We start from the raw sequence: 24,072 nt of genomic DNA on the forward strand, positions 1-24,072 counted from the left end.
CTGTGGAGCAAGCAATTCCCAGGATGTTGATGAAAACAACAAAGCAATCAGCCAGCACTTAGGTGGAGGCTGAGGTGTAACAGCAATAGAAACAAACCAGTCAAAAGCTTAATGGGAAAATCAGGGAAAGAGACAAAATGAACAGGACCCAAACCACAGTCATATCTGACGGTCAAGGAGACTATGGTACATGCCTTTAAGAGAGCCCAGATGTTGGATTCAGCAGACAGAGCTCAAATCAGCTATTAAACATATGCTCAAACAACTAAAGGAAACCATGTTTAAATAATTAAAGGGAGGTTATTACGACAATGTCTCATCAAATAGCGAATGCCAATGAAGAGAAATTTTACAAAATAATTAAATGAAAATTCTGGAGTTTAAATGTACAATAACTAAAATGGAAAAACCCACTGCAGGGGCTGAACAGCACACTGCAACTGGCATAAGAATCAGAATCAGTTCTTCTGGCTACACCATAGAGTAATTTGAATCTACATAAAAGAACATGAGTGCCAGCAAAGACAGCATAATTGCCTATTTCTTCTTCTTAATTCTCTTAATTTAAAAATTAATTACATATATGCCATGTATATAATTGTATCATTGGGCCTAAAACATTTAGAAATATGGGGCGCCTGGGTGGCTCAGTGGGTTAAAGCCTCTGCCTTCGGCTCAGGTCGTGATCTCACGGTCCTGGGATCAAGCCCCGCATTGGGCTCTCTGCTCAGCAGGGAGCCTGCTTCCCCCCCCCCCACCGGCCTGCCTCTCTGCCTACTTGTGATCTCTGTCTGTCAAATAAATAAAATCTTAAAAAAAAAGACATATAATTATATAAAGTAATAATTATAGTGATGCATTTTTTGGTAACATAGCAATGTGCTTTTAAAAAAAGGGGAAGGACAGGGTAGAACTAAATAAAGTTTCTATATATCACTAGAGTTATTAATCTGAACTAGATTCTGATAAATTGTGTGATGTTCCCCCTCAAGCAATCACTAAGAAAATAACTCAAAAAATACTTTAAGAACCATTAAGGGAACTAAAATGTTACACTAGGAAATACTCAGTGCAGAAGAATGCAATAGAGGCAAAGAAAGACAAAAGGAGACATATAGAAAACAAAAAGCAAAATGGCAGACATAAATCCAACCATAGCAATATCATTAAATGTGAATGGACTAAACACTAAAATCAAGAAGCAAAGACTATAAAACTGGATTTAAAAAGAAGAAGATCTGACTAATGCTGTCACACTTTAGACTCAAAGACACAAATAGGCTGAAAGCAAAGGAATGGACAGAGACACCATGCAAATAGCAACCGTAACAGAACTGTAGTGGATACACTAATATCAGACAATATCTAAAATGTTTTTAGGAGTGAAGAGAAACATTTTATAGCATATTATAAAGGGTAAACCCATCTGTAAGATATAAAAATTATAAACACCTATGCACCATGCAACAGAGCCTCAAAATACATGACACAAAACTGACTGAATCAAAGAGAAACAACCATGCAACAGTTGGAAGGCTTCAATACTCCATTTTCAATAACAAATAAAATGAGACAGAAATTAACAAGGAAACAGAAAACTTAAACACTATAAACCATCAAGACCTAAGAGACATGTAGAAGGTACTCCATCCAACAAGAGAATACACATTCTCCTAAAGCATACATGGAACATTCTCAAGGACAGCCCATATGCTATGGCATAAAACTTGGTGTCAACAAATTGAAAAGGACTGAAAATAGACAAAGTATGTTCTCCAATCACAAATGAATTAAATTAGAAATCAATTACAGAAAGAAACTTGGGAAATCCACAAATATGTGGCAATTAATATACTCCCATATCAGCAACAGGTCCAAAGAAGAAATCAAAAGGATAACTAGAAAACACCTGAGATTAATAAAAACAAAACCACATCAAAACTTGATGAACTAACTGCTAATTGAGTGTTTAGAGAGAAATTTACAGTTGTAAATGCCTACTTTACGAGAGAAAATATAAGAAAACATGTTTATGAACTTGACATGCTTCTTAAATACCATAAAGAGAAGGGAAAAACAAGCCACAGAAGGGGGGGCAGTATATTAAAAAATAAAAGAGCACTTATCCAAAATACAAAAGAATTCCTTCAAATACCTTACTGTTTTTTAAAGACAAACACCACAAAGGAAAACTGACCAAAAGATCTGAACACTTCATATACATTAGATATTCAAAAGCCAATACGAAAAACTGGTTAACAACTTCACTCATCAGGGAAATGAAAATTAAAACCATAAATACCACCTCACAGCCATCAGATTAGCAAAAATAAATAATACTAACAATTCTAATTGTTGGTGATGCTGTGGAGCAACGGGAACTCTCAAAAAGTGCTCATGGAAATATAAATTGTTACAACCACTCTGGAAAATCAGCAAATTCATACACATAAGCCAATAAATTTACTGTGAGGTATATACTCAACAAATACAGTACATGCAGAGATCAGTATAAATGCATTCATACAGCATTATTAGTAGTAATAAGAAAGTGGAAACAACCTGAATATCAACGGATTATAATAATTGTGGTATATACATACAAAGTAACATAAAACAATGAAAATCAACTACACTTACAGATATTATCATGGATGAATATCGAAAACATTATGTGGGGCAAAAATTGCTAGAAATAAAACATATACTATGTGAGTCGATTTATATAACATTCAAAAACAGGCATAACAAGTCAGAATAGTGATTTCTTTGGGGAGAAGAGAGAATGTAGTGACTGATGGTAGAAGGGAGAGGGCTTCTGAAGTGCTGTCAATGTTCTATTTCTTGACTGAGTGGTAGTTACACTGATTATGGTTTATAATAATTCACTGAGCAAAAATTTGCATGCATTTTCTCTAAGTTTTATACTTCAATAATGAAAGATAAACCAACATATAAAATCAAAAATTAAGATCAATGCATGGGGCACCTCGGTGGCTCAGTCAGTTAAGCATCTGACTTTTGGTTTTGGCTCAGGTCATGATCTCAGTGTCCTAAGATTAAGCCCTGAGTGGAGTTCTGAGCTTAGCAGGGAGTCTGCTTGAGATTTTCCCTCTCCACCCCACCCCACTCCCCAACCCCCAGCACACATGCTCCCCATCTCAAATAAATAAATAAATATTTTTAAAAAATGCATCACAGTAAAATTACAGTACTTGAACTTTAAAGGCCAATAATTTTTAAAGACATGTATTTAAAAATATCAGAAGGAAAAACTTGTGTTGAAGTTAATGAAAGTAGAAAACTTTACATAATGAAAAATTTACGAACACATAAAAAGGAAAATGATGGAGAAAATTGTTCCATCAACTATTAACAAGGACTGACATCACTACTATATATATTCTAATGCCTGAGACACAGACTTCAAGAACAATTAGCAATGGGTTTTTGTACAAATATTAAGTTCCATCTCCTTAGCAATCAAGACACCAATTGAAACAAGAAGATACTACTTAATAAGTTGAAGGAAAACTGTAATTCCTTTCTCTAGAGAGCACTTTGTTCATACCTCCATGATTGAAATACAATTTCCTCCCTTCCTACTTACCTTTTTAAAGAACTTTCCTTCACAGCTGGGAAGGGTTGCTCTAGGATCCACAAGAGAACAGTACACTGTGGTTCCTGAATTTCCAGTTTCTTATTTCAGTCCCCTAGGGGTCTAGCAGGGTACTAAGATATACCCAGCTATTAATAATAAATCTGTTTTGCTTAAGTTTTTGTTCTTTTTTTCTAGCAACCAACGGATAGAACACCTTGATATACTATATGCTACAACTATATTACAGTTCTTCTGTTTATATCAGAAGTTGAGAACTGGCAACTCACAGATTGTTTTACCTGACCCACAAGATGTTTTTCAAAATATGAATTATGTATTATGAATTACAGTCCTTCTCACCAAATAGTGACCAAGCTCCGTATCTCTGTTTTCCCAGTGCTAGGCTCTAGATCCAAAAACACTTGCTGAATGAATAAACAAATTCTGTCAATAAGGATTCTATAAAACTAAAGCTCTGACAATTGATTCATATCTGAGAAGCAATAACAGACTCACAAATCCTAGTTATCCCATTGGGAAAACAATAACAATATAAAATGAAATATAAAATACATAACACATAAAAAATATTTGTATCCTTTTGCCCAATAAACCAAATCCTTCAAATGTACACCAAAGAAGCAATTTAAAGTAAGAAAAAATATTATATGCATAACAAATGCCACATTATACAGTGAAAAGAAATGAGATCACAATTATGATTAAATTCTGGTATACATATCAACTAAATGAGTAGTACACATTAATTTAAAATATAATTATGAAAACTGTTAAGATGAGAACATATACGTATGAGGAAATGCAACCTAAACATTACTTTTCAATGACTCTCTAAAATGAATTTTTTAACTTGTTTTTTTATCCGTCTTTCTTCTCAAAAGAAAAAATTCACCAATGCATGAACACACATACACAAACAATAGTAACAGCAAGTAACGTAACCAAAGCCAAACAGCTCAGAAGTGACAGAGAAAGGATATCAACCCAGATCTATAGTAAACCCATAATCCTAACCCTTATGCTACACACCCCCTAATAAACACACATTATTAAGCACCTAGGGCACATAAAGCAATCTCCTTCATACAAACAAAAACACAACACATGCCACTTTTACAAGTTTCAATGGTGCTTTAAGTGTATTTCTGCATATCAAAAGCAGTATGAAAAGCAAAATAAAGCATAAACACTGCTAATCCAAATCTAGTGCTTGATGCTTGCTTAAATCTTATAAACACATCTCATAAATCTGATCAACTCTCAAGCCACAAAGAATAACAAGAACTAAATAATGAAATTATCAAATTTCATTTAATAATGAAATAATAATGAAATATTATTATTGAAATAATATTGAATAATGAAATAATGAAATTATTTTGATAATTTAATGAAAGTGGCAATTTTATACATCCTCCAAAATCTGCCTCTGTCAGACACAACTCTACTAGAATTCAACAGTCCAGGTAAACAATCCATGAAAAACAAGTGTACTCCAGCCATAAGGGACCTTTATCCAGATAGTACTTTTTTATTCTTACCGTTTAAACAAAGAAAAAATTTAAATTTGAAAGCATCATTTTATTTATATATAATAGTAATATTTAACATATAATGACTGGTTAATATACCACGAATTTCTCATTTAACTCTCACAACCTTGTGAAGCAGTTACTACTACTATCTCATTCTACAACCAAGAAAATCTACAGGTGCCTGAGGCACCTGGGTGGCTCAAGTTGGTTAAGCCTCTGACTCTCAAGTTTCAGCTCGGGTCATGACCTCAGGGTCAGGAGACTGAGCCCTGAGTCCTGCCTCCTGTTGGGCGGAAAGCCTACTTGAGGTTTTCTCTCACCATCTCCCTCACCACTGCCTCAAACAAATAAATAAAATTTAAAAAATAATAGAACCACTATATAAAAAAAGAAAGAAAGGAAGGAAGAAAAGAAAAGAAAATCTACAGGTGAGGCAATGAGAGGTCAGTAAATGAAGTAAATCCAAATGGAATCCAGGCCTACAAATGCATGCCTGTAACTATTACACTACACTACCCTTCTAAATCATAATGCTTTTAACATATGGTATTAATATCCAAAAACTACATATAATGTTGTCAACTAGGCCAAAGAAGTAGGACAGTAGGAAGAAAGAGAAGTAAGAGCCAAGAGTTTGCAGGATACACTTAATAAATTCCATTAGATACATGTTCAGTGTCAGGCTTATAACCTCTCAGTTAAGTGCAAGACACTGTGTTAATAATATTGAAGTCCAGTACTTTCTAGGATGAGTTGAACCCTACCTGGTTTAAAAATACATGCTCATCTCATGTATTTTTGATACATGAGCTGAATACATTTCGTCAAATAATAATTTGGTAACATTCATTGAAAGTCCTGAAATTGTCATGCTTTTTACCCTGACAATTTCACTGAGAGGAGTCTTTTAATAAAAAAAAAAAAGCTTGGGGCACCTGGGTGGCTCAGTGGGTTAAGCCTCTGCCTTCAGCTCAGGTCATGATCCCAGAGTCCTGGGATCCAGCCCCGCATCGGGCTCTCTGCTCAGCAGGGAGTCTGCTTCCCCCTCTCTCTCTGCCTGCCTCTCTGCCTACTTGTAATCTCTCTCTCTCTGTCAAATAAATAAATAAATAAATAAATTTAAAAAAAAAAAGCTTTTACTCCAAGATATTCCTTGTATCATTATCTATAATAGCCAAAAAATAAAATTTAAATTAAAAAGAAAAAGAAATAACCTAAATAACTACCTATAACAGTTGTATTTGTTCATCATAATCTCTTTCTAAGGAAAACTGCCACTCAACTTAATCTGCATGTTGTTTTTTTTTTTAAAGATTTTATTTATTTATTTGACAGACAGAGATCACAAGTAGGCAGAGAGAGAGAGAGGAGGAAGCAGGCTCTCTGCTCAGCAGAGAGCCCGATGTGGGGCTCGATCCCAGGACTCTGGGATCATGACCTGAGCCGAAGGCAGCGGCTTTAACCCACTGAGCCACCCAGGCGCCCCTAATCTGCATGATCTTAAGGGGATTGTCAATCATGATTTTCTGTGGGTTCCCCAACTCACCCTAACCAGAACCACAGTGACTAACGACCTCCCAGTACTTAATCTCCCAGGTCTCAGGGATTGGTTAAGACACTGACAATTAGAATACATCGTCATCAACCCAGAACTAACTGACGTGTGGACATCAGGAAAGAGGCTGTCTTTCCATTGTGGTTGCATGCTAAAAAGCAATGCGTTTCATGGGGCGCCTGGGTGGTTCAGTGAGTTGGAGCCTCTGCCTTCGGCTCAGGTCATGATCCCAGGGTCCTGGGATCGAGGCCCGAGTCAGGCTCTCTGCTCAGCAGGGAGCCTGCTTCCCTTCCTCTCTCTCTCTCTGCCTATTTGTGGTCTGTCTGTCAAATAAATAAATAAAAATCAAAAAAAAAAAAAAAAAAAAAGGCAATGTGTTTCTGGAAGTTCCAAAAAGAAGAGGCTAGAAGAACCCAGAAATGGAAACAGGCTCAATGACATTATTTGAGATCTTGGCTCAAAACTATATTCAAAGTCATTCCATCCACCACACATACAATTCCCAGTTATGTAACCTAATAAATTCCTTTTTTAACTTATCAAAGCATGTGTTAAGGTAAGCAAGAGAACCATGACTAATATGCTACCTACATAATGTTTAACTGAGTAAATTATATTACATCTATTCAATGGAATACCCGCGCACGAAGCAGTATAACTGTTAACAGCATGCACTTAGGAGCCTTGTCTGAATCCTGGCTCTGCTACATAGTCTCTATGTGTTCTTCAGTAAGTTACTTAACTTCTCTGGGCCTCAATTTCCTCACTTGTAAAATAGGGATATAAGGGTTCTTATTTCATATAACTGTTGGAAGTAAATGAGTTACTATTTACAAAGTACCTAGAACATTAACAAGTATATGCATAAATGAGACACGTAAGTAAAAAAAGTAACAAAGTTGACTAAACCATATAACAACAACAATATTTTTAAAAACTTGTGCCCAGAAAAAGGAAAAACTGTATTTTTAAAGAAGCAAACACACTATTTACCAAAAAGGAAAAAAAAATTGGAATATGCCTCAGATCTCATGAGAGACAGAATGAATCTGACTGGCTTCAAACAAATCCCTATGACCCTCCCCATTATCATCAGATAGGAAGCACATTCCTAGTGTCAAGTGTGGAATCATGAAATCACACAATGTATCACATTTAACAATACTAGCAGATACTATTAACAGTAACACTTAAAAATTTAAATCTAGGGTAAGTTTGTCATTATCTCCAGCTAAATTAGTTTCCAATAAAGGCATACATTTATGAGTACGACCAATTCTTAATAATCCCTATAAATGAAAAGGAACAAATATTCTAAGTCATCCCCAAAAGTCACTCACATTTGGCTTTGTGATGCATCTTTGTAGAATATAAGCATTTTTGCTTAAAAATGGGTATAACTTGTCTTCTTGATATTCCCAACATTTCAGACCTAATAATGAAGCCACATGAGAAGATTTATATTTCATAACCTACTCCCTGGATCAGCTCTTTGTATCTTTCCACACCATGTTTTGAATTCCTATTAACCTATTCAAATTCTATCTCTCATTAGATTTACTAAATAATATGTTACCAAGAGATTTGTTTTGTATGCAATAAAGTAATTAAAACTAAGTGCTTTAAAAATCCTTCTTAAAGATGTGCCATACTGAGCTTCAAGCCTCTTTTCCCTGCCCATGTCAAATAACAAAGACCTGCCACTAAACCACTTCAATTTTGTTCAGAGCCTTATGCACGAGGTTATATAGCCTCCATAGCTAAGTAGTAACTCCTGTCCTGACAGTGGAATATTCTTTGTTCAAATGCTAACGTTTATTTGTTATGGCTCTGGTGGGCTTATGAGGCCAAAAGAGGAAGATAAATGGCATTCTAATTTAGATTATTAAACATAAAAATAAGGTTTTTCATTACTGTACCAACATTTCCCATGAAAGAACTAAACAATCTGAAAAAATGAAATCTAAGATGTGCACAGCTGGTACAGCTTTCTAAATTGGTTTGTTTGATTTGGGACTTATTATGTGTTGTTTTTAATCTTATCTTCATACATGTATAAAACTCATGCAAAAAAATTAACAAAACTTTATAAAGTGAATGAGCCTAAAAGACTGATTAATAAATTAAAATTTATGAAGGAAAAATAACTGAGAAATTAACCAAAACCAAATTTCTCTATCTCAGGCAATATATTCTTGTGGTTAAAATGCAAACTTTGTTCAAATCTCAGCCCTAACATTCACTACTGTGATCATGGGCAAGTTTCTTCACTTCTCTGTGCTTGTTTCCTCATCTGTAAAATGAGAATAAAAATTGTACATACCTCACAGAGTTATAAGAATTAAATGAATATATATGCAAACAATAAATTGTAGCTGTCATTGTTGCTGCTATGCATATCATGCTCTAAAATATAATTTGCTTAAGAATAAGCAAATAACATAAGAATCTTCCTGGATCTGAAAATATGAGCACATTAAGATACGTAATCACTCCATTTTTAAGCAAATATAATAGTCCTTCAACAAAACTTTTTACTGGGTGCCAACTCTAGAGAGGACATCTTTTTTTTTTTTTTTTTAAGATTTTATTTATTTATTTGACAGACAGAGATCACAAGTAGGCAGAGAGGCAGGTAGAGAGAGAGAGAAGCAGGCTCCCGGCTGAGCAGAGAGCCCAATGTGGGGCTCATTCCCAGGACCCTGGGACCATGACCTTAGCTGATGACAGAGGCTTAACCCACTGAGCCACCCAGGCACCCCTAGTACACACCAAGAATACAGAAATAAACAAAAAACAGTCTCTGAATTCAAGACTTTTCCATTAGTAGGCAACATAAATAAAATTATAATATAAAAGGTAGCATGATGGACCTGCTACGAAATCATGACAATCCTATAAAACACTAAGAAACAGAGCACCTAATGGGGGCGGAAGCGTGGCGGGGGGGGGGGGGGGGGGGGGCGCGGCAAACACTCCAGAAACCTAGTTACTTTTTTCAGCATACCACACTGTCATTTATGTAATTAACACAGTTCTTAATATATACATAACAATGTTATAGAATGTAGATCATTCAAAAAAAAAACCCAAGATCACTCAGCACACTATTTACCACGCTCATAAATAAACTTAAAATTTTATTTCATGGGGTGCCTGGGTCCCCTGCTCTTGCTGTCTCTCTCCTGCTGTCAATTAAATAAACAAAATCCTAAAAAAAAAAAATTTTTTTTTCATAATGAAGGGTATCTTCTCTTAATAAACCAAAAAATAACCTTGAAAAAGTCACATTGCTTCTTCAGGAAACATTTCTTTCACCAATAAGTAAAAGTTCCCAAATTTTCCTCCAGTGAGTTATATTAAGTCAAATGTCAAAAAATAACATTTTTGAGCTGGTAAAGACCTCTGAGAGCCATGAATTCAAAACCCCTCGCTTTATAGATGAAAAGAAGCCACAAAGTATAAAGAAAAAAGCACTAAGTTGAGAGTCAAAAAACTGAATTTTGGTCCCAAGTCTCTCATAGTAAAAGCCTGGGCAAATTATCTAAGTTTCCTCATCTGTAAAATGAGAGGTTTGGACTCAATTGCTTCCAAGGTTCCTTTCAGCTCTACAATTCTCATTTTAAGAAACTGAAGCAGAGAGATAAGCAACTTGCCCAAGGTTACACAGCTAGTTAATGGCAAAGCAGGGACTACATGTGAATTCCAATTACAATCAATGTACTTTCTCATCTGTACTACTTCATAACACTATTCTTCTAAATTATTCTAAGACTTTTGAAAATTATTAATAAGCATGAAGAATTTTATGAAACTAAATGACTTATTCCTATGGCTCTTCTAGAGAAAATGAGCTCTAAATCCACATGCAACAAGTACATGAAGTCTCAAGCTGTGTATCACTATACTTAAGTTGACCTCAACAAAGATGGGAATTTATGCTTAACTTCCCTAAAATCTAACCTTTCAATCCCAATTCACAGAAGAGATTATGTTCCTTATAAAATTAAAATATGAATTGTTCTAGGTAATGATAAATATTACATAATTCTCTGAATAAGATGAGAACTAAAACTCTTCATTTTAGTTTATGTCCTGGTTATATTTCAGATGCAGTTTTAAGGTCAAAAGTAATCAATGTAGACACTTTCCCTTCATGTATCCTCTTTTTCAGACTCTCTAGCTTTAAAACCATTAGAAAAGATTAAGCAGAGTCCTCCTGAAATTGCATGAACAATCACAAATAAAAGACTATACATGGTGATAGTTTCTCTTTCAAAACTGAAAATCAGCCCCTACAGTATCCTAAAATTCTGTGCCCGAATATATTACAAACTCTACTAAACTGTATCACAAGCAGCATCTGATTCCCTAAAATGTCTTCAAAGCTTATTATATTTCACAGGGAATTTAGCAAGATTTCAGGAAGACTGACGTGTTGATTCCAGAAAATACTAAGAGAAAAAGCACAATAAAAAACGCAAAATAAAGCCAACAGTAGTTTCATACTAGTGACTGAAGAGAATATTCAAAATCATTCACATATATATAAGTATAATTTAACTACAGTATTCAGCTATTTTCCAAAAAACCCACGGAATGTTTACATTTTCAAATGGGATGGGACCTGAAGTGACTTAATCCAAGAGCATCCGAAGTAAGAATCTCTGCCCCACCCGAAAATGTCCCTGTAGACGCTTTAAATTCTTACCGCTTTATACTTTTGTTTTTTAATTTAAATTTTGTTAGTTAACATTTAATGCTATGTTGGTTTCTGGAATTGCTCAATAAAAGCAGTTTTTTCCACTGCTGCACAAGTCTAGCTGCTATACACTTGTTACATTCTGGTCAACAAATTATACTGAATTCCATCTGTGCCCTTCTTTCACCTGACGGTCTACATTCTATAACAGCAGAATGGATCTACTGTCTCTACTATTTATGTTTTTGAAACACCTGAAGACAGCTGTCACACTTCCGACCCTTTCAGGGGTCTCATCTTAGGCAATAAATGTATGGTCCACAGATCTCTTCTGGGTCTCGGAGACAATTCTGAAATACAATGTACTCCCATACCGTAAGTAACATTTTTTTTTTTAAACCTGCCACTTGTCAAATTTTGGTGTAGTATCAGAGAATATGTACAATTTCTAAAAGAACTATTAAAATACATCAAGTTTTCTAACTACATATCTATATGAAGCTGGAGTCTCTTCACAATATCTCAGTCAAAATAAATCACAAGAGACTAAAAGCAGAAGCCAACTCCAGCTGTCTAATAAGTCAGAAATTAAAGTGCTACAAAAATATTAAACGCTACTACTAGTCTCACTAAAGTTTTTGTTTTAGAATTTTTATTCATTTAAAAATTTGATAAAAATTATCAGTTTATTATTTTTAGGTAAGTTAATAACTTTGAAATTATTTCTGAAACAGTAAATATCAATAGACATAACCATATAAAATCTCTGTAGAGTCCTCAGTAGTTTTTAAGAGAATAAAGGGTTCCTGAGAAAACGTGTTTCCCAGGGGCAGATTCCCAGAAAGCTAACTATATTCTAGGATTCCCTCCTTTCTCTCTCCTCTGATGCGTAGAAGTGCTTCTATAAAGGAGGCATCTACCATGGATCTATTCATAAGCTAAAATCCTTAAACATAAAACCCTGTCCTCCTCCAGCTAGTGACTTCAAGAAAATAAAAGGTCATCTGGTACACCTTTACTTTTAACAACTCCCTACAGGTATCACTCAATCATCCAAAGTCAAATACTTGAACTCTTCTAAAGGATGCAGTCTGTAAACACAAAAACATAGCAACAGTTTAATTACACTGTGACGTTATCTTTTTAACCAAACTACTTTCACTGTTTACATAAAAGTAAGCAAATTATTCAGATCTGGTAAGATGAAACAGAAAAGAAAATGCAAATCTTCTGTATAATCATTTGATTCTTAGCAATAACTAATTCAAAAGTACCCATGTACTGATAGGCCAAAAAAAAAAAAAACAAAACCATCTGCTCATCTAGCCAATATGACACTGGGTTCCTAGGTCTCAGTAAAGCAAAACTGACCTCTATTTGGAAATTTACTTAATTTCTTAACTTCCCAAATCTCCTTACAGGATTTTTAAAGCTAAAATGGGATAGAGATCACAGGTTTAAAAGATCCAACATGAAGCTTAGAGCTATAATGCTGAGCACCTCTCAGGGAACTGCAAGACTGATAAAGGAAAAGCTTCAGGACTCAGGAAAAGAAGTTGTCTACACTGTATCACAAATATTTCTAAATTCCAACAAATTCCTAAATCTTTTAATATTTAAAAGTGTATTTATTTGTAATCAAGTAAAACTATATTAAGATGAGAATGGGAATAGAGTGAGAAAGGAAGAAAGCCAAAATATGCAGCATTGAAAATAATCAGATTATAATATTATATTTTGGTTTCAAATACATCAAAACTTCAAAATAATTAATTTTTACGGGTATATGATACATCTTCAAAAATAGCCCATTTTTTTAAGATTTTTATTTATTTATTTGACAGAGATCACAAGTAGGCAGAGAGGCAAGCAGAGAGAAGCAGGCTCCCGGCTGAGCAGAGAGCCCAGATGCGATGGGGGGCTCGATCCCAGGACCCTGAGATCATGACCTGAGCTGAAGGCAGAGGTTTAACCCACTGAACCACCCAGGTGCCCCAAAATAGCCCATTTCCAAAGTTAAGTTTGCTTAAAAGCAGTTTATCACATAACTTTAAAATACATGTACACATACATATATGTGCCTTTTAAGTTTCTATTATATATTACATTAAATTGCTTCAATTTTTCAGAAAGTTTGTTCCCACCTTGATACATATAATCACATTCCACTAATATTAACTATTATTACTAACAGTCACCATAAGTCCAACGCTCTTTCAACTTCCATCAATTTATGTAATACTAATGTGTATACCTACAAAAGATGATAAACATTGTTAAAATGAAAACTGGTGGGGCACCTGGCTGGCTCAGTATGTTAAAGCCTCTGCCTTTGGCTCAGGTCATGATCCTGGGGTCCTGGGATTGGCCCCACATCGGGCTCTGTGCTCAGCAGGGAGCCTGCTTCCACCTCTCTCTCTGCCTGCCTCTCTGCCTGCTTGTGATCTCTGCCTGTCAAATAAATAAAAAAATAAAATCTTTAAAATGAAACTGGGATCTCACTCAATAGAAAATGTCTCCATCATTATGTCTAGGGTTTCATATATGCAATTCCTGTTAGCATTAATGATATATGAGACTGTATCTTTAAGATAAATATATATAACCCTAGAGAAAATTAACAGTTTTAACTTACATACTGGTTGGTCAAAAATATACCACTGTGGCCACAAAGGTACTTGGTGGAAATACAACAATCACAAAAGCATGTCTTACTTCATTAACAAAAGATTCACTAATTTACATAAAAGTCTACTATAATCCAAACTTCTAGAAAGAATTATTTGGAAGTCCAAGCTAAATTATTCTAACTCCTAAGAATTTTCAATCATCAAGAAAACTGCATAATAGTAGAGAAGTTTTTTTTTAACTTTTAATTTTTTATTAACATATAATGTATTATTAGCCCCAGGGGTACTGGTCTGTGAATCGTCAGGCTTACACACTTCACAGCACTCACCATAGCACATACCTTCCCCAATGTCCATAACCCAATCACCCTCTCCCTACCGCCCCCCACAACCCTCAGTTTGTTTTGTGAGATTAAGAGTTTCTTATGGTTTGTCTTACAAAAGTTTTTTTTTTAAACTACAGTTAAAGTAACCTCAAAAACTCACAATCTAGACTTTGCAGCCCCAAATTACTAATAGTGATAGTTGATGTTACATATCAACAATTCAACACTATGTCCTCAGTATCTAGTACAGTCCCTGGGTCACAGAAATGGCTCAATAAATATCTGAGAAACGAAAGAATGAAGAAAAAAGATAAAGCCTTTAAAAAAAGACGGTCTTTTCCAAGACCATCATTTACCACCGCTCATTACACTACCGGGATAACACTATCATTAAGCATCTTAATGAAACTACAAAAATAGAAGCATGCTAAAAGCACCAACTGCTCTATGTACAAAATAGATTTTGAAACATTCATTTACAAATTTTCAACTGCAAAAAGAAAAATCGCCAGATGCACTAAATTTGAATTAGTCAATAAATAAACTTTTATCTTCTAAAAATCAAAACTCAGTGTTGAGGGTGAGATGGAAAAGGGGAAAAATGTCTGTCGGTGCATTCAGCATGTTTAATGGATGCCATAAATCAAACCTTTCCATGAATTTTCTGGAGCAAATTCATGCCAATCTTTGAGCCTATTGTCACTTTCACACATGCTCACAGGAACAAAATGACAAAGAATGCTATGCCTGAACCACCAGATTCAGGGCACAAAACACTTGATTTACAATTGTCAAGACTGGGTAGTAAATATTGACAGATATTTTTAAAATAAATTAACCCCACCATTTCCTACATAAATCAAAGCTACTGGTTTCTTTGAGGGATTCATCAGACTCTTGGACTTCCAGACGTTTTTTGAAAATGTGGCTACAGTCTCCTTGTGAAACACAACTGGGAGTGAACAACCCATTTACCAATTGCTGATGAATACCGCTGAACGTTTTCCCAGACAAAAGAGCGTTAAACACGATTCCATGCATATTTATTCTTCCTTCACAAATGCGTGTTCTCCCAAATTTCATTTTATGTCGTATACTTAAAGTTAAATACAGCAAGTTGAAATTTTAGTCAAAAAGCACTCCTGCATCTTACTAGCTGTGTAACTGCTACATCTGGTGGCAGCACACTTGCATGCAAGAAACCAGAAAACTTAGAAAACAATTGTAACCGATCTGGTGCGTGTTTGCATTAACCTTTACGCCGATTATTTCCCACAAAACCCACGACCCTGTCAGCGAACAGTAGCCTACTTGCAGAAGAGAGATAACGCACAAACACGCAGGAGGTGACGGCGAAGGAGAGAAAGTTGCAGCCATCTGGAGGGGGTGGTTTTAAAAGCCTGCCCACGAGTCAGGCTGTCGTTCAAATCGCTCTAAAGGGCCAGGCAGGGGATCAAAGTCGGCTTTGATAATTTAAGCGACTCTCCCGAAAGGGCAGGGACCCTGCTAGCGAGGGCATCCTCCAGGTCCCGGGCTGCAAAGCTCGCAGAGCGGGGACCGCCTCTATGGGAGGAGTGCGCGAGGGAAGGGGAGGGGGCTCAAGGATGAATGCTTCAACCAGAGGGAAAACCCACCAGAGACCGGAGGCCAGGAGGTTAAGAGTACTGAGTGTACTAGCAAATGGAGCAGAAAAGGGCTGGCGTCCGGGGGGGAGGCTTCCCAACCTAGCAGTATTGGCTCTTAGGAACCCCATACGAATCTGCGCGCCTCGCCCCGTCCCCTCCAGCGCGCACCCCCTCGTCCGTCGCCGCCACCACCCGCGAACCACCACCCACGGCCAGCGCACCCACCTCCCCGGAGCCGGGCGGCCTCGCGTCCACCCCGCCACCATCCCCCACCCTGGGGTCGGGGGAAGAGACCCGGGGGGCGCGGGGGCTACGGCGCGGGAGAGGAGGCCCGGGAGCTGGCGCGGGCGCGACGGCGCTTACCTTCCCTGGGCCTCCCGGATGGCGGCGTGTGATTCAGCAGGGACCTGGCCGCCGCCGCCGAGCCCGGGGTTGGAGACGTGGAGAGCTGGGACCAAGATGGCGGCCCCTCCAAACTTCCACTGCTACTTTGGACACTCATCAAGCTACTTTCTGGGAACCCGACTCCCCCCCTGCGACGGCAGCGGCGGCAACGGCACCGGCACCCGCCTCCGTCATGGCGGGGGCCGCGCTGAGGGCGAGCGAGGGAGCGAGGGCTGGGAGGGGAGAGTCAAGGGGATGGGGGAGGAAATCGAGAAGGGGGGAGGTAGGGAGGGAAGAGGTGAGGGGAGGAGAGGGGACGGGGAGGAGGAAAAGGGGGAGAAGCGAGGGAGCAGGCGGGCGCGCCGTGGAAGAGGCGGAGGGAGGGAGCGCGGCGGCGGAGGCGTCGAGGGGGCGCCCGCCGGAGTGCAGGCGGAGTGCAGGCGGAGTGCAGGCGGAGTGCAGGCGGAGTGCAGGCGGAGTGCAGGCGGAGTGCAGGCGGAGTGCGGGCTGCGCCGGCTGAGGAGACTTCCGCGAGCGGAACCTGCCGGCACCTCTGCAGTGCGTCGGCCCCCGGCGTCGCCTGGGTGGCGACGGCGGGCGGTGGGTGGCGGCTGAGGCGGCGGGGTATCCTCTGCATCAGTTACAGGCGGCGACGGCGTCACGCGCCGCCTGTGCAAACACTATCGCGAGGCTCCTGCGCCTCCGGTAGCGGCGGCGGCGGCGGCCGCGGGAGCAGGCATGGGGGAGGGACCTGCCAGGGGTTGGGGGTGGGGGGGATGTGGAGAGGGAGCCAGCGCGCGAGGGAGGGAGGAGACGCGGGCGCCGCGCGCCCCTGGCGCACCCGCGGATAGCAGCGCGGCGCGGGAGCCCGGGGCTGGCCGACTCGCGTGCGCGGGGGCCGCCACCCCGCGCCGGCCGGAGGGAGGCGCACCCCGCACGCGCCCCCGCCGCGTCGCTCGGGCTCCGGCTCCTGCTCCGCTGCCACCTGACTCCCCGCCCCCACCTCCCGCGGAAGCGCGCCTGGCTCCGGACCTACACCCAGCCTGGGGAGAAATGCTTTTGCTCTCGCCGGGCTGTCGTACTCAGGAGTTCGAGGTGATCATTTCTTAAAATGGAACTGAAAAGTTAAGAGTTGCTTCTTTCTTGTCCCTCTGTACTGTGCAAAAAAAAAACCCTGCGTGCGTCTCCCCGTCTGCAGAATAGGAGTGATTACCGAATAAAAGAGCTAAGAAACTAAGTTGGGGGCGAGGGTGGGTGAAAATAAAAACTTACAATGTTTTTCAAAAAAGAAAAAGAATCTTTACCGGTGTTGTGTACTCTGTGTGGTATAGCAGTTCTTTAAAAACAAAAAACAAAAACCAGTAAATTGACAATCTAAATAGAAAATTTTTACTAACTCACATATTTAAGGAAACTATCCCGTGTTCATCTTGTGGAAGAGCGTATGGTTTCTAGAAAGTTCCAATTTGTTTCCATGCCACTGCTGAGTCCCGGCTAGAAAATCCCAAGGAAAATTACAGCATTTGCTAAAATTTATAGATACAGTGTAGCTTTCTACACACCCACACACGTAAGACACACCAGGGATTGGGCATCTTGTTCATAAAAGAGCAGTCTAATAGTTCAGGAAAAATACAGCAAGGTTATTGCTCTCTAAAAAAAAAACAAATTGAATAGAACACTAAACAGATTATGATATAGAGCAACTGCATAGACAGGAGGAAATGGTATGATTACCAGGGGAACAAAAATGTCATTTCTATTTTTTATTTTTATGACTTTGCATTTCTCACAGTAATGTTGTGTTCAGATAAACTATCATACTAGAATAGAACCTTGGTTGTCAGTTATCTCCAGAAGTAATTTTAGGTTTCTTATGCTTCAGATTCTTTAGTGAGTTTTTAGTCATGTTTTGCTTTTCAAACTTAAAAGGCAGAACTCAAATTAAACAATTTTTGTGAAGTGTAACTGACATACAATAAACATTTAAAGTGTACAGTATGTTAAGTTTTGATGTGTATACAACCATGAAGCCAATTCTACAATCAAGATAATGAATATGTCCATCAGTCTCCACCATTTCCTCTACCCTGTTGATGTTCTCTTACACTCCAACCCCTTCCCCAAGTAACCACACATCTGCTTTCTGTCACTTAGTTTGCAATTTTCAGAATTTTAGATAAATGGAATCGTACACTCTGTACTTGTCTAGCTTCTTTTTCTCAACATAGCTGAGTTTCATCTACATTGTTGCACTTCATTTTTTTTTTATTTCCTAGTATTCATTGTATGAATATACCTTCAGGGTTGATCCATGCACCTGCTGATGAACAATTGCACTTTTGCCACGTTCTGGGTATTACCGATAGTGCTACTGTGAACTTTCCCTCCTACAGAAGTGTTTGTGTGGATATATGCTTTCTTTTCTCTTGGATACATACCTAGGACCTTAATATTCGACTTTTATACCAAAGTACATGCACTCTAAGGGGAAGCAGAGTTTCTCTAAAAGACATGTAGGTAAATGTATGATCTTTCTGCATTTTAAGACTAAGCTTAGCTGATTGTGGTGAGATGATCAAAACGCAGAGGAAGTCAAGACACCTGGGTCTTAGTCTCAGCAGGTAACAATACCTCTTGATTCAATTTCCTCACCTGTGAAAAGGAGGTTAGTGTCATTAGGTGGTCTCTAAAGGGCCTTCCAATGCCTAAACTTCATACAGAGCTTAGCTCCTCTTTGGTAGTAAACAAAACCCAACCAAAGAGATTTGATGATAGGTTATTTCCTCCCAGCCTTCTCCACAGCTTCAAGTTATCTTTTACACCAACAAGGTTACATTTTAAGCAGATATGCTCCTTTTATTTTAAATGGTAAACAGGATCACAGCATAAACATAATTCAATTTAGGTATATTGTGAGTATGAGTGCTGCCTAGGAAGGACAATTAAATGATTGGTTCCTGCTTTCTTGTAGTTTATGTTAAAGATCGTCAACACTAACTTACTCGTAAAGAGGCTATTGCCAGCAGTCCGAAGCTACTTAAATAAACTGTGCCTTAGCCTGAAAATGGAATACCATGCCATCATTTAAAATCAGGTTTTCAAAGGGGGCACCTGGGTGGCTCAGTGGGTTAAAGCCTCTGCCTTCGGCTCAGGTCATGATCCCAGAGTCCCGGGATCGAACCCCACATCGGGCTCTCTGCTCCGCAGGGAGCCTGCTTCCTTCTCTCTCTCTGCCTGCCTCTCTGCCTACTTGTGATCTCTCTCTGTCAAATAAATAAATAAAATCTTTAAAAAAAAATCAGGTTTTCGAAGAACAGTGAAATAGATGATAAAATGTTCACACTGTAGTAAGTGTATAAGCATACATAACAAATGACTCCAAGGTTATACCCCAAACAGTTAATACTAGCTAGCCTTGGGCTGTGAGATTAGATAATTATTCTTTGTTCCTTTATGATTTTCTAAACTTGGAAAATGGATCATTTTTAAGTAATTAAAACTAAAATTATACAAACCTGTAATTTTATGAAATGATTATGATAGATGAAAACTTCAAGGGTGAATAGAGGCTCCCACATCTTGCACATCAGCTAGTATACAGGGATTCAAAAATTGTTTGATAGAGATAGATGGGATGGCTAGAGTGATGACCTGAACAATAGGACAAGGTACGGAACAGTCAGGAGAGTCCGGATTCAGACAGCAAGGAACACCTGCCACTCTGGGGAAGGAGAAATGAAAAAAAAAGCAAGGAAAGATCATTGAAGGGGGTTTGGGCAAGGTTCTTTGCAAAATATTCCCAGAGGGACAGCCAGCATGCGAGCACAGGAGTAAACTGAGTAAGTAAAAGGAGAATGCAGTAAACCTGCCCAGAAACAATCAAGATGAGCTGGAGAAAATGTTCCTTCTGTGAATTTAGTGCTCCATGACGACAGACTCAAGCCCATAGTACCAAGCTTGGCATAGACCAAGGACTCCATCCAGTGTTTGTGGAATGAATGAATGAATGATGAAGATCAGTGAACTGGGATACAGGTGAGGGAACAATGCAGGAAAAAAGGTCTTGAAGGGTTTCCTGACAGATCATATACAAAAGAATATCTGAGCCCTAACCTATCCACTGATCATAATTTACAACTATGTTTATTAGACTCCATTTATATATACATAATAGTAAAAATATTTGCAAGGCAAGACAATACTATAGAGACAATACACTTTATACCTCTTACCATTTGATTCCTTCTAAATATGAGGAAATAATTAATACCTAAATTCCTTTCCCCCAAACCAACCAGAAATGAGCCTAGAGGATGGATGGTGTCCTTTGTAAGCATGCCCCCATACAGTGGGGTGCTAGAACCCGTTCCTATGGCCCAGAGAGCAGACTGTGTACATCACTCAGTTCAGTGATGTCACACTGGTAGCTTGAAATCAGTATTTACAACTCCAAAGTCATCAAAAGCTACAAATCAGGGCTCCCTCACCAGCATACCGCTGCTCCCATAACGCATACATCATTTCCTTGCTGTCCATTTCCCTGCCTTGGCTAAAAGCCTAGGAGGACAAGGACGTTGTCTGTCATGTTTATAGTTGTATTCCCAATGCCTAGCACCTGCCTGGCATCAAGTTGATGCCGTATTCATATTGGTTGAGCCAATTAATTACCTGCATACTGGTTAGCAAGTGCTTGAGCCCTCTGAGCTAACAACCGGGCTGGCCATGCTGGCAGAGGAAGAAAGGACCAAATACCCTGCCATCCCCTCACACCGTTGGCCAATGTTTGTGATTTGGTAAAGTTTACTGACCTTGTTAGGGTTGCCAGATGAAATATAATTTTGCATGGTCCATACGGACACTAAAAAAGTATTGGTTGTTTATGAGAAATTCAAATTCGGCTGAGCATCCTGTATTTTTATTTATTAAATCTGGCAACCCTGGCCCTTTTGAACTAAGCAGAAAACTGTTAATGAGTTATTACCTAGTAAAATTGAATACTATGACCTGGAAATTCCATTCCACCCGAAGAATATGTCCTACAGGAATTCTTGTTCATGAGCTATAGGACATAAGAACAAGAATGTCCATAGTAGCCAAAAACTGGAAACCACCCAAATGTGCATCGACAAGAGAATGGATAAATAAACAGTTATGTATATTCGCACAATGGGATACTACTCAACAATTAAAATGCTCACAAGCACAATGTTGGTTTAAAAGGACAAATTAAAGAAGGATGTAGTCTGTTTGGCTCCATGTGAAAATACTCAAAACCAATCAAACTAATATGTTGTTTAGGAATGGAGACATGGCAAAACCAGGAAGAGAAAAGGAAAGGGGATGAGAAGCCCAAATCAGAATGATTACTTCTGTCAGGGAGAAGGGGGGAACTGACAGGGGCTCAAAGCATCAATAAATGTGCTACTTGTTAAGTTGGATGGGAGGATGGAGATATTTTTGTCTTATTCTTTTTCTTTAAGTTACTCTTTAAGTTAACTTTAAGTTACGTGTGTAAGATGTACTCTTATTACATACGAAATACTATCTTACAAATGTTTAAGGTATGAAGAAAGCTGTAGCTTCTTTACCAGACTGAACTTAGATGCCCTCCTTGTCTCCTCATCCCCAGATTTGATTTCTTTCTTTGTCCAAATGTATGCACACAGATGGGAGCTCTAAAGATGCCTGTCCTACCATTGCAACATACCACCTCAAAAGTCTTTTTGGTAGATGCTTAGACAAATGACTCCATCACATTGGATTATGAAGAATTCTCATTTCACTGAGTTTGTTCTTACTGTGCTGCCACAATTCACAAAGCTTGAAGATTTTGGTGTCCATATTCCCGCAGAGATGGTTCCAAGGTTTTGTACATAATATGCCAGGTTATACTTTCTCTGCTCTCTCTAGCATTGGAGATGGTTTCTTTCAGGTTTATCAACTCATGGGGAAGAAGGGTTGATCCATACCTAACAAAACTGGAATGACTAGATTCTCAGATTTGATTCATTTCACCAGAGGTTAAAAAATCGTAATCAACTTCAGTGCAATATTACCTCCCCATAGTGTACTAGAAGCTGTCCTCCAAGGACATGAGTATTACAACATGTTTACAAAAACAAAGTACAACAAGCAAACAGTGCTCATACAGCAGATTTAAAATCAACAATATATCTCTTAACAAAGCAGTCTACTAGAAAAGTGATTAAGAAAAAATATAAAACCAAGAAGTCTAGTGTTCCACTTCACTCATTCTAAGTTTTACTGATTAAATTGAAATATAAATTCATCACATTAGAGGGAAGATGAAAGATGTCCAAAACCTTATACTGAATTCTGTTTCTGCAACATGAAATTTTTTGTAAGCACAGAAACTGCTGTTACTTTTTAAAAAATTAATACTATTCTTGATTTTTGACAATATTGTTCCAAGGACACAATTTAGTTCTTTCAGAATTACTTAATGGTCTTCTGGGAGATATAAAGTGCTAACTCTTTCTTAATTATATACATGACAAAAATAAGTGGGGATGTCTATAACCTCATGCATATTTAGAAACTTCGAAAAATATAGAAATGTCAAATATTGATGAGCATTTCTTCCCCCTCCAAAAAGAAGTAAAAATGCCACCATAAAGCAAGTGGAGGTTTTCTGAGATGCAAGTAATATTCTGTTTCTTAAACCAGGTGCTAGTTAGAAGTGTATGTTAAACAGTTTGTGAAAATTCATCAAACTGTATACTTACAATAAAAAGTTAGACAAAATGTAAAACAACAACAACAAAAATAACCCTGGCATTTGTGATTAAAAGTAAATACATACACACATAGAAACACATTTAGGGGAAAATAAATTTGTTTAATGAGACAATGAAAAGGAGTTGTTGTTTTTGTTTTTTAAAGGAAAATGTTGTTAATATGAGGGGAGATGAATGGTGGTTTCTTATGGGAAGAGATTAAGAAAATGATATCTTAAAATCCATATACATACAATGAAATTTCTAGAAGTGCCACTATGAGAAAATCCTCAAGTAAATATCTACTTCACTATTGCTCATTTCTTGCACTTGGTAAAGAAAGTTGTTTGGCAACGTTTGATGACCTGTACATCCATCAGTAAAAACAGTTATGGACTGATAAACATTCATTTCAGGAAATACTTGTTGAGCACCTATCCTGCATAAAGCAATTTGCCAGGTGCCGTGGGAGTAGAGAGGTGAGTCAGACATGGAGCTTAGAGGTGAAAGCAAAGAAGAGTCAGGATAATGACTACCATCCAAAGAAAAATGATCCATGCCAGAGGTAAAGTATAAGTAAATGGGAGAATGGAAGGCAGCTATGCTCATTACTAGACCACCAACGTGTAAAGGGGAGAATGAAGAGGCAGGAGAGATCACACTAGAGGCCCCTAAAAGAGTAGCAATTTTAGCTGGGCCTTCAAGGCCTCCAAAAAGTGATCTAAATTATTTCCTTTTTAAGATTCAAAACTTAACCATCAGAATCTGGATCTATTCCACAAACTTAAGGCTCTCTTCTTCTTTTTCTTCTTGCAGTCTTAAACTTAGTTCACTCTTCACTTTTTTCCCTTTGGTTTCCTGTTTAGAAGCCACTACATACTTTCCAATCCCTTGTAGAACTGCATCTTGTAATTTAGCATTCTCTTTGCTCTATGGCTTGGGATGGGTTGAGA

The 24,072-nt window shown here is 38.3% G+C and overlaps 1 protein-coding gene across 2 annotated transcripts in view; it reads right to left on the reverse strand.

Annotated features, from left to right (window-relative positions):
- TLK1 (tousled like kinase 1) overlaps positions 1-16,724 on the reverse strand; it is a 143,950-nt gene extending 127,226 nt beyond the window's left edge. The window contains exon 1 of one of the 2 annotated variants that reach the window (XM_046018324.1): positions 16,359-16,724. In XM_046018324.1, coding sequence (XP_045874280.1) covers positions 16,359-16,497 — 139 coding nt within the window. In that variant the 5' untranslated portion in view covers positions 16,498-16,724. The remainder of the gene's footprint in view (positions 1-16,358) is intronic. The other variant, XM_046018325.1, reaches the window with a different exon arrangement.
- Between the last annotated feature and the right edge of the window lie 7,348 nt (positions 16,725-24,072).

The sequence above is a fragment of the Meles meles genome, chromosome 9 (genome assembly GCF_922984935.1).
Source record: "Meles meles chromosome 9, mMelMel3.1 paternal haplotype, whole genome shotgun sequence".
In the NCBI taxonomy this organism is placed as follows: domain Eukaryota; kingdom Metazoa; phylum Chordata; class Mammalia; order Carnivora; family Mustelidae; genus Meles; species Meles meles.